General features: G+C 41.8%; 1 protein-coding gene across 1 annotated transcript in view; it reads right to left on the bottom strand.

Annotated features, from left to right (window-relative positions):
- LOC147115800 (cilia- and flagella-associated protein 337-like) overlaps positions 1 to 13,126 on the bottom strand; it is a 102,131-nt gene that overhangs the window by 50,885 nt on the left and 38,120 nt on the right. The window contains exons 5-10 of the mRNA XM_085990381.1: positions 9,937 to 10,111; positions 6,901 to 7,068; positions 4,006 to 4,154; positions 3,457 to 3,687; positions 2,065 to 2,229; positions 1,017 to 1,132 (exon numbers count right to left, since the gene is read on the bottom strand). Of these exons, the coding sequence (XP_085846507.1) occupies positions 1,017 to 1,132; positions 2,065 to 2,229; positions 3,457 to 3,687; positions 4,006 to 4,154; positions 6,901 to 7,068; positions 9,937 to 10,111 (1,004 nt within the window). The remainder of the gene's footprint in view (positions 1 to 1,016; positions 1,133 to 2,064; positions 2,230 to 3,456; positions 3,688 to 4,005; positions 4,155 to 6,900; positions 7,069 to 9,936; positions 10,112 to 13,126) is intronic.

Here is a 13,126-nt window from a genome sequence, read left to right as displayed (position 1 = left end):
ACCTATTGAAAATGCTGCTCTGCATGTAAAAATGCTTTGCAGCTTGTGAGAAGCATTGGGGGCGTGTCCTTTTAAAATGAGACCTCAAGGGGCGTGTCTCACTTGCACAGCGCGCTCCAGGCTTCGCGCTGGCTGCACTCCTGGGCGGCGTGACATCAGACGCTGCCCGGGAGTCAACATTTTAAAACAGCAATTCCAGGCGTCCCTGAAGCTCAACGGCCGGCGCGTCGGGTAAGTGCATATCGGGGGCTTGCACGCGCGGCAAGCCCCCGACCTGAATTACTGGCCCAATAGCTAACAACAAAAGAATGTTGGCAAATGCCTGGGAGCAGTTTATGTGGCTGTGTTAATTGGGTCCCAGGGAGTGTGTTGTCTTTGAAGAGAATAATGTGTTCGGCGAGTCCGGCAGAGGAGCGCAGCGCAATGAGCAGCAGCAGCAGACTCAACGACAAGCTGCAGCACGTCGGCCGGCAGCTCCATTTCGGGTAACTCGCAGTCCGGATGGGAGGAGGGGAGCTGGGCATGATGGCCAGAGCGGGAGAAGCAGGCCACCACACATGGAGCCGGCAACAGTGAGGAGGAGGCCGCGGTGAAGAGGAGGACGGAGCGGCTGAGGGACATCGTGCTCCCACTGCCACGGGAAGCCATTGTATTGACTCTGAACGCGGCGCTGTATGTATAGCTGACGTGTCCCTACGGGGAACAAGCATTCCATTGTACTTGTTACATATGGCAAATAAATCTAATCTGAATCTGGTCTTGAAAATCTCAGGAATCTAAGGAAGGTAACCAAGCTCAAGTGACATAGTAAAAATAGCCTAGATTGGTAAACGTGACACTGTAACAATGGACTGTGCTGTAAAACATAAAGCCAACAGAAAATACAAAATCATCTTTAAAAAACTTACTAACTCAAAAGCTATGTGAAAAAGTCATAAAGAAGCAGAAAAAGCATGTTAGTTTCTAGAAAACCATATATATTTTTTACTGATTTTTACTTTTTGACCATACCATACCTTTCCCAACCTAATACCAGAACACTCCTTTTTAGTATCAGGATCTGGGAGATATCGGCTGCTTGGTCCCTTCCTGCATTCAATTTATGATGGCAGTGCCCATTGAAATCCCAAATCTGTCAATAAAAGATACAACTTCAAGGATTACAATTTCATGAATAAAATGTTACATATTATATGGATTTATTATCTGAATGTTTTGAAATGTAAGGACACAGGTATTCTTTTTTAAAGCTGCATTGATTTCTTTAGATCAATTGGATATAATGTTACGCATTAAAAGTTTAGTTAAAATAAAAAGGAAAAGCTGGAAATCTGAAATAAAATCAGAAAATGCTGACAATACACAGCAGGTCAGTTAGCAGCTATAAAGAGAAAATACTTTAAGTGTGTATCCTTGCACACCAAATGTATAAAACTTAGTTAGTCTTTGCTGAAACATAACAATGACAACTTACATTCATATAGTGCCTTTAAATGTACACACCGTCTCAAGTTGCTTTACAGAAAAATAAAGAAAAATGGATGGCGAGCCATGGGAGAGAGATTAGAAGAGGTGATTGAAGACTACGCCAAAACGTTTTGAGCAGGTTTAAAGGAGGACAGACAAGTACAGAGATGGAAGGACTTAAGTCAGGCAGGTCTTGAGAATATGGCCGAGGTAACTGCAAGGTCTGCCATGGATGGTGGGATGAAGCGGCAGGGGATGCACACAAGATGGAGTCAAGTGAGTGATTTAGTAAGTCAACAGCAACAGAGAAGTCATGATGGAGGGCATGAGAAGAGATTTGGGGTTAGAGAGAGCATTCATGATGGAACTAGAGAAGGTATTGTTCAGCAAACCAATGTATTGTGCTATTCCAAGCCTTAAGTGGATAGGTGATTTATTGCAGCTATCATTTAATTGGCTGCCTTCTTATTTGATCACTAGAGCACATGCCATCTCGCACTAAACAAAAGTTGTCAAATTGCAGGTTCTTTGTATAACTGAACAACATAACTTCGTACCATAATTGTAATTTATAAGCTAGTATACTGTAAACCTTACCTTCACTGTTCCATCAACACTTGCAGTGAACAATCTGGTCTCAGTAGCATCTAGTGCCATTGTAGTGATCTCAGAATTGCCATGGCACCCAGTAAATTGTTTTATTTTTTGACCAGTTTCAATCATCCAGACTGTAACAGTAGATCCAATGTCTGAACTGATAACCTGCAAGTAAAGGACACTGTTTCACATATAATATTCACATTTCTTTTTTAAATAAGCTATCAAGGTAAAGGCCCAAAGCCCATAATAGTGCAGGGTATCACCTCGGTTGAAAAGGATAAAAGAGAAGTCAAGGTAAATCAGGAAGTCGTGATCAAGTGATGCCAAGCTGGATTTTAAAAGCCTGGAGTTTGTAGAAGGAAGGAGAAACTGAGAAGATCAGGAATTCCAGCATTTTGAGATCTAGGAAAACAATGAGTGACAGTAGGATGCTGTGCGATAGGTCTTAATTTCAATACAGTAAAGATGTAGGTGGGATCAAAAGCATGTAAAATGACATATTTGCTGCTTATAAAAAACTAGACAGGAAACTTTAAAGAAACATTTACCATCATATTATCAATTAATTTAGAGAAAAAAGAAATGTTGCGATAGGAGAGAGAGAATGGTGGCTGGAGGTATTAGCTTTTTCCCTGTATGCTGTCCAGGATTGCAAGAGAGATGCTAAAGGAGCATCCCAGATATGGGAGCTGTATTCAAGTTTTATACAGAATTGGACTTTGTAGAGAATGTTGAGAGGGAGAGTAGTTTTTCTCAGGAATGTAGAAATTTCAAATTAGATAAAAGTTTTCTTAACTTGCATACTTTTAAAGTATCCAACATTTATTTTTGGTGAATCCAGTGAATGTTTGTACTTATCAGTATTGGATATGATGTGGAATGCAATACTTATCCATTTTATGCATTTAGTATCAGTATCAAGCACTTTCATTTTAGGCCTAGTGTAAGCCAAAGGCAGAGTAAAGCTTCTTCTACTCTGCCTCCAAATAGGCTATCCTTTATTGTGCCAGTGTGAAATTTTCCATGTCCCTCATCAACCATCTTTATAGCCCCTGATTGAGATTGCCACCTCCTCCCAAACAACTTCTTCCTATTTACAGTAAAGCCACATCACATCCACTTATTCATGAAACACTGTAGCCTCTGACTTCCTGTGAACAGAACTGGAGATCCACTGGTGTGTTTATATCTGTGTACGTGCGTGTAGTATTTGATCTTAGTTACAGCTTAAGCAATTAGCAATAATGATTTTACACATGCAAAAATGCTGCCACTAAGTTTTCTTGGAGTTAATTTAAGTATACTCGCTTGTTTATAAAAGTATCTTGCACCATTGGTACCTTGAAGCATTATCAAAAGTAATATTGTTCTGTTCCTACTTTCACTCACCTGTTTGAAAAGAGAATTATAAAGCACACAGGTAACTGGTTTTTCATGACTTGTCACACGGCCGGTCTCTTGCTTCATCTCCAACAATGTCAGCTGATTGTTGAAAGTGGTGAACAGTTGGCCATAGGATTCATTAAAATACAGAATTGTTTGGAATTCCAGGCACTTTGGAAATATGCCAGCAAGTCGCTGGACACAGAGCTGATGGTGCATGTCCCAAATTCGTAACACCTAGAATGGTTTCAAACACTTATTCTAACTGAGACATAAAATTCATAACTGCCAATGTTTAGCTCATGGTTGAACTGAACAATTAGTGTGAACATAAACAACTGTCACAAACTAGTGATGCCCATTCTGGTTCATAGCATTACACTTTGGTTTTACTCTTGGTTTTAGCACGGTATAGATTTCTACTTTAATATTTAAAACTATTGGAACTGAGGAAATTTCTGAAAATTCTGTGAAGCAGCTGCCATATATTACTTTTTATTTAATAAATATCTACAAGTGTACATACAAGTTAAATTAAAAGTAAATTACTCTCACCTTGTCCTTTGAAAAACTAAAGAGTTGTCTTCGTGTAATACTAAACTGAACTGCTATTACGCTAGCTAGATGACCTCGTAAAACTCCACTGGGTTTAGACATAACATAAGGGTTCCAGAGGTAGACCCGATGATCTATAGCTGCAGAAGCTAGTGGAAAAAAAAATATATCGTCATAAGAACTACAATCTATAATGCTGCAGAATAAATCACATTATTGATCATTAATACTGTATTGTAAAAGCTATCAGCATTTACTTAAAGGCCACTCTGTCATGAAGAAGTCCTCAGTAAAGCTGGTTCACTTGTTGAGAAATCCAACACAATTTTTTAAATCACTTGAAATATGTCATAATATCACTGGCAGCTATGATGTTACACCTCATAATAGGTTAAGTGGTAGCTTAAATCTGGACATGACTATTTTTCTACAAATATCACATCTTTTTTTAAATAACTATTATTCAATTTAAAAATGATTGCTTTACGCAATAGTTTTCCTTCCGTCTAAAGACAGTAGCTCATGTTTGCAAAATAACAACAGAAAACGCTAGAAAAACTCAGCAGGCCAGGCAGCATCCGTGGAGAGAGAAGCAGAGTTAACGTTTCAGGTCGAAGATCTTTCGTCAGAACTGGCAAAAAGCAGGAAATGAAAAAGATTTAAAAGCAAGTTTAGGGGCTGGGAAAAGGGGGAGGGGATGAAAGAACAAAAGGGAAGGTCAGTGATAGGATAGAAAGCAGGAGAGATTAAGAGACATTGAGAGACATTAAGAGATATTCAAGGCAAGAGGAGGTGGTAATGGGACAGGTTAAGGAACAAAGGACGGCTCTAGATGAAGTGTGAATTGTGCTGGCAGAATGAAAGACAGCTGCCATGTGGGAGGGAAGAAAAAAGGCCAAACAAAAGTGTGGGAAAAAATATATATATATATGTGATAGGGGCCGAGGTTATGATCTGAAATTGTTGAACTCTATGTTGAGTCCAGAAGGCTGTAAAGTGCCTAATCGAAAGATGAGGTGCTGTTCCTCGAGCTTACGCTGTGCTTCCGTGGAACAATGCAAGAGGCCGAGGACTTTGACGAAGGGTCTTCGACCTGAAACGTTAGCCCTGTTTCTCTCTCCACGGATGCTGCCTGGCCTGCTGAGTTTTTCCAGCGTTTTCTGTTGTTATTTCGGATTTCGAGCCTCTGCAGTATTTTGCTATCAGCTCATGATTGCAGCCTCAAATACCATAACCAAGTAGCTATTCTTCACATATGAGTGCCAACAAGCTATTTGATTGTTGAGAACATTACAGCTAAATCCCATCTTATCTTCAAGAGCATTTCCAACAGAGGTCACCAGATAACAGAGCAGCAGAAATCCTGGAGGTTCCCCCCCCCCCACCGCCGCCCCCCCCCGCTCTAGCCAAGGTCACTGTAGCACCTCTACTACAGTTGTAGATGAGATTACCATGGACTGGAGATGCAAACTGAGACCATCTGTTTCAGACAGAAGCTTTCTGCCCCACTTTTCTTTCTTCCAGATGCTCATGCAGTACAAATTTTATACTTGGGTTCATCCAATTTCCATCTACAAATTGGATGAACCCGAGTGAAAAATCGACATTAATGAGTAATTTTCCGTCTTCCCTGTCCCTGTGTTATGAGCAATGCCTTGGAAAATTCTCCCGACAAACATCAGAAACTTATCACTTAGTACATTATAAACACAAACCCCACATCCTATTACCCCATATACTGGGACCACTGTGATGATACAGTGCAGAGGAGACTGAGCTAATAGAATGCTATAGAAACTTGATGTAAAATTGGCCTTCAAAGACCCAGCTGAACTGAAAAAATGATTAAAACTTTTAGTGAAGCTTATTGTAAAATTACTTCTATTCAATAAATATTTTATAATGCTTTAAGGTATCATAAAATAACAGTTCAAATTGCTCCCAGGGCTCTACCAATGCTGCTCTAAACTGGGACACCACAAGATGTGTGACAGCAGTTAAGGGATAACTATATGTTTCATTTTCCCTATCACACCACCCATGAGTTAGCATCTAAATCTCAGCTTGGCATTGCCCCAAAGCAGCATCAGGTCAGGAGCTCAGCATGTTGGGTTTGCCAGGTGTGAATTTATATTGGCACAACTGCTCATATACATTGGCCTAGAAATTCAGTGCCCTTAGCACCGATTTTGCGGCGCTAGAGGGCCTAGCGCTGCAATTGGCGCCGGTTCCTAAATTGCCTGGCGCCCTTCCGCGGCGGTAGACCGGTAGCGCTGCACCGGCACCGATGACGTCATCGGTGTGCGCAGTGTCCCGGTTGCCGTGGTAACCCGGCCCCAAGCCGAAATTCAGTTGCGGCCGCCTCGCCAGTGGCAGCCGCAACTAAGACTCCGGCAAACGAGTGTTGCCGGAGTCTGCGCCGGCGCTTTAAGGAGGCGCGGCGGCCGGCCGCTTTCCCGCCGGCCGCCTGCCCGCAGCTCCCTCCCCGGACTTCTCCCCCCCCGGAACAGATGCAAGCCCGGCACTTGTCCGAGGTGCCAGGCTCATTTTTGATGAGATTTGCGCGGGCCGCGGCCGGGTGCAGGCAGCTCCTCCTTAACGGAAGGAGGAGGCCTGCACTTCCCGAGCCTGCCGCACCGCAGCGGGCGCCGCAGCGCCGGAATAGCGCCGCAATGCGGCGCGTTGCGCCAGTTTTCAGGCGCTAAAACCCTTCAGTAGCGCCGGCAGCCGTTTGGGCGCGGCGCTACTGAATTTTTGGCACGCGCAAAGGGCTTTAGTGCCGGCGCTAACTTCCGGCGCTAAAGCCCTGGCGCAGCGCAAACTCAATTTCTAGGCCATTATATGTGACCTTTATGTACAGACAGTTTTGAGGACAGAAAACATGAGTTCACTTACCAATTAAGTTGAGTCCAGGATGGTAATCAAAGGCATTAACACCTTCACTAACATGGAAAGAAGTAGTTTTAAGTGTGGTTGTTCCCTTTTCTTTCCAGCCCAAGACTACTGTATTCAAGTTAGTTGTAGCACAGGAAATGAAAGCCTCCAAATTACAACAGTAACTTACTGGAGGAAGAAAGCAACAGAGATTTAATTTTGTATTCATTAGGTAACATGAAAGAAAGCCTAATTCTTAGAGTTGGATAATGCCCACATGACAATTGCATAATAGTTATTTCTCCATATTAATGGAAGCTCAGATAAAGACTTTTTCTTGCCCTCTAATGAACAATAGGGTACAATATTCCTGCCTTTTCTGCCCAGGAAACATCCATTCCCTTGATATGAAGGTTAGGAAAAAGGGGGAGGGGAACTGTTGTGATGCTCTGCAACTTTCGGAGCTTCCCGGGAGGTGGAGGAGGGGGGTTGGAGTTGGGTCTGCATCTGCCAGAATGCAGGCCCAACAATGCCATTCAAATGAGGTGGGAGGGGTGTTATTAAATGGGTTAGCTCAGTCACCCTTTTTGAAAAGGGTAATATGTCAGCCACTCTCCAGCACACATCCACATTCAGTATTTCTACTTCCTGTAAAGTCCTACCAGTGGACGTCTCAATGGACATAGTCAACACTTCTCCCTAGGATATGGTTAACTTTCCCTCCTTCATGCCCCTATCCCCTCTAAAGGACCTACATTAGACTGGAAAATTCATTATTTGGAAGAATGAGATGGATTCAATAGCCCAAACTACAATTTTATATCCACCAGACATTTCTCTTCATGCTATGAACAATTAATCTGGTCTATGCTATTTATTATACGGTGGCATAGTGGTTAGCACTGTTGCCTCACAGCGCCAGGGACCCGGGTTCGAATCCGGCCTCGGGTAACTGTCTGTGTGGAGTTTGCACATTCTCCCCGTGTTTGCGTGGGTTTCCTCCGGGTGCTCCGGTTTTCTCCCACAGTCCAAAGATGTGCGGGTTAGGTTGATTGGCTATGATAAATTGACCCTTAGTGTTAGGGGGATTAAATACGTGGGGTTACGGGGATAGGGTGGGATATGTGTTGGTGTAGGGGTTACGGGGATCGGGTGGGATATGTGTCGGTGCAGGCTCGATGGGCCGAAATGGCCTCTATCTGCACTGTGGGGTTTCTGTGATAATGATAACTGCAGTATAACTCAAAAGAAGCACATACTGAATCAATATTCTCATGTAACTTGGATAATGAGAATCCAGATGTAACAGTACTGATAATGGTAGTTAACAGTTTAAAGACAAAATACTAATATTCACTTTTTAAATTTATATGGATTGTTGATTATCAATGTGAGTGCTGGGGAATGAAACGCCTTTTTATGCTTTGTTACCCAGTGTCAACAACAGGCATTCCCAGGCTAGCAAACCATGAGCTAAATAAAAGTTCCCTCTAAAGTGTGTCATAACACCAGCCTCAGCAGGTCACTCCATATTGTAACATTGTGTTTTATTTTCATTTCTCACACCAGCCATTACTATGACCTTAGCAAGATTGCTAATTTAATGTCAGGTTTTGATTGCCAATATTTATTTCATGTTGAACCTTTAATACAGATAGAGGAGGGAAATTTTATCCACATCAGTGTGAACTTGATTCAGACCCAGATGCCGGAAGCAAAGGACAATGAGACTAAGCCTCATTAATATTCACTTTAGATACATGAATGCGTACTGCATGCAACACATTATCAGCTATACAAAAGTGCTTCAGCTATCCACAAGGCAGGGGATTAGTAAATACCTGTAAAGATATAGACGTTGGGGTAGAGTTCCTGTTAGATTGTGCTGGTTTTTCCAGTGCAATTCACCTGAAATCGGCCTAACCAGCGCAAAAGAGCAAGGAATTTCAAGCGCAAGGTGCGGCCAGTGCAAATCAGGTTTCCACGATCTTTTGCGCTGGTTTAAAAAATATTGTGCTTGAAACTGGCCCTGCCCAGAAAACTGGCCATGGCCCCAGATCGAATTAATCACCATGGCGAATTTCCGCGAATTGCGCCCGGTTGCACCCCTTTGAGGAGGTTCTTAAAATTAAGCTGTTTCTTTTTTAGGCGCAAGAGAACTAATATGCATCTTGAAGTTTTTAAATATTAAAAAATATTGGGCCGGATTTTGCATCCCCTACAGATAACTCATTTATAAATTTAAAATACTCTTCAAAAAGGTACGTTTATTTTTAGCCCCGTAAAAACAGTAAAAATTTTTTAATGGTATTTTAATTAATTTTAAATGTAATTTTTTTTTAAATTTATTTAATTTGTTGGTGTATTTTTTAGGTGATCCCCATTCATACTTTTGACAGTTCCGTACGTAAAGAACTGTCAAAAGTATGAATGGGGATTCACTTCTTCCATTGGTTGGGCCAGCCCATGTGATCCCAGGAGCGCCTACAAACTGCTTGTGCCCCTGGGATAAGTAGGGTTCTGCCCGTGCAGACCCAGAGAGGCCCAGGATCGCAAGCCGTCATTCTTCCTGGGCCACCAGGTACTTTTGTACATATTTTGCAGGTTGGAAGCCTCCGATCGCAAATGTTTACCCATTTAATTTACTAAGAAACTGACAAGTGTACACCAATTAAACTAGTAAATTGTTCTGTATAGTTTTTTAAAAAAGCCATTTTCAGTTATTTAAAATCAGGTTACTCACAGGAGGAGGACTAGACACGTTTATTAAAAATGATTATTTTTTGTGATAAACCCATTTTCAGCTGTATTAATAAAACTACGCCAGGTTATCACTCTTAAAAATATTAAGGAATATTTTTGAATGCAAGGAGAAAAAAAGAAATGATTAACGTTCTAAAACGCTGCTCAAATGCGCTGGTTCATGGAAGATTTTACATTTGTGATTACGCAAATTGTTTGAGCGGGAACTTGAATCATAACTTCACTTCGGAAAACTAGCGCAATTTGCGCCCAGATTGCCGATTGCGCACAAAGCAGAAACTCTACCCCATGTACCTTGTCTGACCCATTCTTTATTATGTTCTTTGTGCTGCAAAGTGAAGCAGCATTTGTGATTTCCTTTAACCAGCTCTTGCCAGGTAATAGCTATGGTTGTCTCTTGCTCATCTGTTGAACTGGTTGGTCTCTCAAAAAGTGAAATTAAAGCTGTAGTAAAGCAAATAGCATTGACCTGCAACAAAAAAAAATACATTTTCCAGAACACACTGGTGCAAGTTGTAATATTTAGTATAGAGAATATCAAGACAGCAATCATTGGAGAGGTGGCAGTAATTGTTCAATGACACAATTTGTTAGAGAGTTCCCTGAACTTCCAATAAACCTCACTGAAACTAAATTAACAAAAATTAAAAGATTCTTATATATCTTTTTATTGATGGTATAAACTTAATACATGATGGGCAACAAAATCATTCCTCTTTTTCCACTTAAGCTGAAAATTTTCATAACCTACGTCACTTAATCATTGATGATTCATTTAGACTTTTTCATTAATGGATTAAGTTAGGTATTCCTTGGTTTTTCAGTTTGCATAATATACTTGGACACAGTTATGCTACAATTTGAGAATGCTACCTGCTGAAACCAATACAAGGCAGCAGACCCAGTTTATACTGCAGGCTTTGCATCAATTTGTAGCCATGTAAAATGGAGCTTTGTACATACATGGAAGCATGCATACAGACAGAGCTCTGCTCCCTGGTACCTAAGGGCTGGCTAAATTCTAACATTAATGAAGGTAAGATGACAACTGACTCTTAAATAACACTTAAAAGATGAAAAATTAAATTTAAAAATTACCAGGTGATTATTTGGACTTCCTAAAAATTCTGTAAAATTTGCTCTACATCAGTTGTATAATGACAGGTGATGCAAAGCTAAAGCAATGTGAGATTACGTATTTGAGCCTAGATTTTTTTTGGATAGTCTTTCTCTAGTTATATCACACTTGTCACATTGACATGAAGCTGAAAATGCATTGAAATATAACTGACCTCTTTAGGTTCATTAAACATCAAAACAGGTGTTACAGCAAGCAAACTGAAAAACATGTTTTTAATGTGAATCAGTAACAATAATATTTAAAAGCAAAATATGATTCAAACCAATTTTAAGCCAAAGGTGGGGAAATTGTTTTAAGTATAACAGTGCTAACAGTGCCGTTAAGTTACTAAGCTTTAAAATCAATTATGTAGTGTATGTGCCTTTAAGAGCCCCATGTGTACTGTAATGCCGGTAACGGCCACTCGGCTATATAAGCCTGAGTATTGTGTTGTATCCGTTAGTTCCCCTCCAGACTTTGTTTAGTAAACACCTACCAAACCAACTCCTGTCTTCAGTGTCTCTATCAACACACAGACATAACAGTGGCGATGAAGTGGAAACGGACTTACCTACAATTCGGCAGGACCTCAAGGACATCGATTCCTCTGGCGTCCAGAAGAATCAAGAAGTGAAAGAAGCTGTTGTTTAACCAGCTGGCCAAGCTGGTGGCAGGTACTGCGGTAATCCTTCCTGGGCGTCAGGCTGGGGCTCCAGCGGCTGGCTCTACAGCTGTGCCAAGCAGCGAAAGCGGAGGCAAGCAGTAACAGACGGGGAGGGAGCACTCGGGAAATGGCCGGCGCTGCAAGCAGGTCGGCGTTCAGACCTAGAGAGAGAGTCCGGCGGGAACGAGTCTCCAACTGTAAAAAAATAAATAAAAAAGAACGGAAACCGCGGGAAACAGCGTTGTCATCGGCAGCAGCAGCGGGAAAGCGCGGGAAGCGCCATATCTTTTCTGCAGAAAAGAAAGAAAAGCGCGGGAAGCGCCATATCTTTTCTAAGATGCCTAATTCTGGCAATATTGATGCTTTTGATAACGAGATAGAGGATTGGGCCACATATGTGGAAAGAGTGGAGGTATATTGCACCGCAAATGGAATAGAAGATGAAAAAAAACTTCAGTACTTCTAAATCTAATGGGCGCAAAGACATACAAGCTGTTATGAAACTTAATCACTCCAGCTGAACCGATGGACAAGAATTTTAAGGAGATTGTTGATACCCTACACTGCCAATTCGAGGCAGGACTGGCAGATTCTCTACGAGACAAATTCGTCTGCGGTCTCCTAAGTGTAGGAACACAAAAAAGGCTACTTTCTGAGAAAGATTTAACACTGGACAAGGCTTTCAGTGCAAGAGGAGCTGCAGAGATACAGCAAAAGCCACAAGACTTCGGCACCCATGAAATGACACGGGGTTTCGAGAGATGTTATCGCTGTGGCAGATCCACCCATGACCAGAGGGACTGCTGGTTCAAGGACAAAGCATGCAGGCAATGCGGAAAAATGGGACACATTACACGTGTATGCCGATCTGGAAACAAAAAATCCACTAACAGGAAAAAAATCAATAAGGAAAAGCACAGAAAGGTACAAATGATGACGGACAGTAGCTCCGAAGACCAGAAGAGCGATAGCGACTCCGGGAACAAGAGACTAAGCTCTCTCAAATTACATAATGTAATTGCCAAAGAAGATTACCAGACCATTTGGGTTACCCTCACAATAGCAGGGTCCCCAGTTAAAATGGAGCTAGATACAGGATCAGCTCTGACCGTCATAAATCGACGGGATTACGAGCGGCTATTTCTGCATATACCTTTAAAAGACACATCCATTATCTTGAAAACATATACGGGGCAGAAAGTATACCCCAAAGGAAAAATAAGGGTGCCTGTTGTATACAATGGCAAGGAAATACAGAAGTTGTATTTATACGTTCTACAAGATGGTGGTCCACCGCTGTTGGGACGTGAATGGATCAGGAAAATACGTTTAGACTGGCACTCCATTCAGGCACTGACCAGTAAGGAAAAAAATGATGAGGACGTCATACCTGAACGATTAAAAGACATCTTGGCCAACGCCAAGGAAGTGTTTCAAGAGAAACTAGGAACCTTGAAAGGCATCACCGCCTCAATAAAAGTGGAAGATGCGACAATTCCCAAGTTTTTTAAGGCAAGACCGGTGCCATACGCAATTCGTCCAGCAGTCGAGGCAGAGCTGGAGAATTTGGAAAAGGCAGGTGTATTATTTTAAATAGATTGGAGCGAGTGGGCAACACCCATCGTCCCAGTCATGAAGAAAGCATTGAAGAATGATAAATCTGTAGAACAGAGAAAAATTCGCATCTGTGGAGACTTCAA

This window comes from Somniosus microcephalus, chromosome 6, assembly GCF_052327205.1.
Source record: "Somniosus microcephalus isolate GS21.2 chromosome 6, FLI_Smic_1.0, whole genome shotgun sequence".
Taxonomy (NCBI): Eukaryota; Metazoa; Chordata; class Chondrichthyes; order Squaliformes; family Somniosidae; genus Somniosus; species Somniosus microcephalus.
This window is presented reverse-complemented; position numbering and strand designations above follow the sequence as displayed.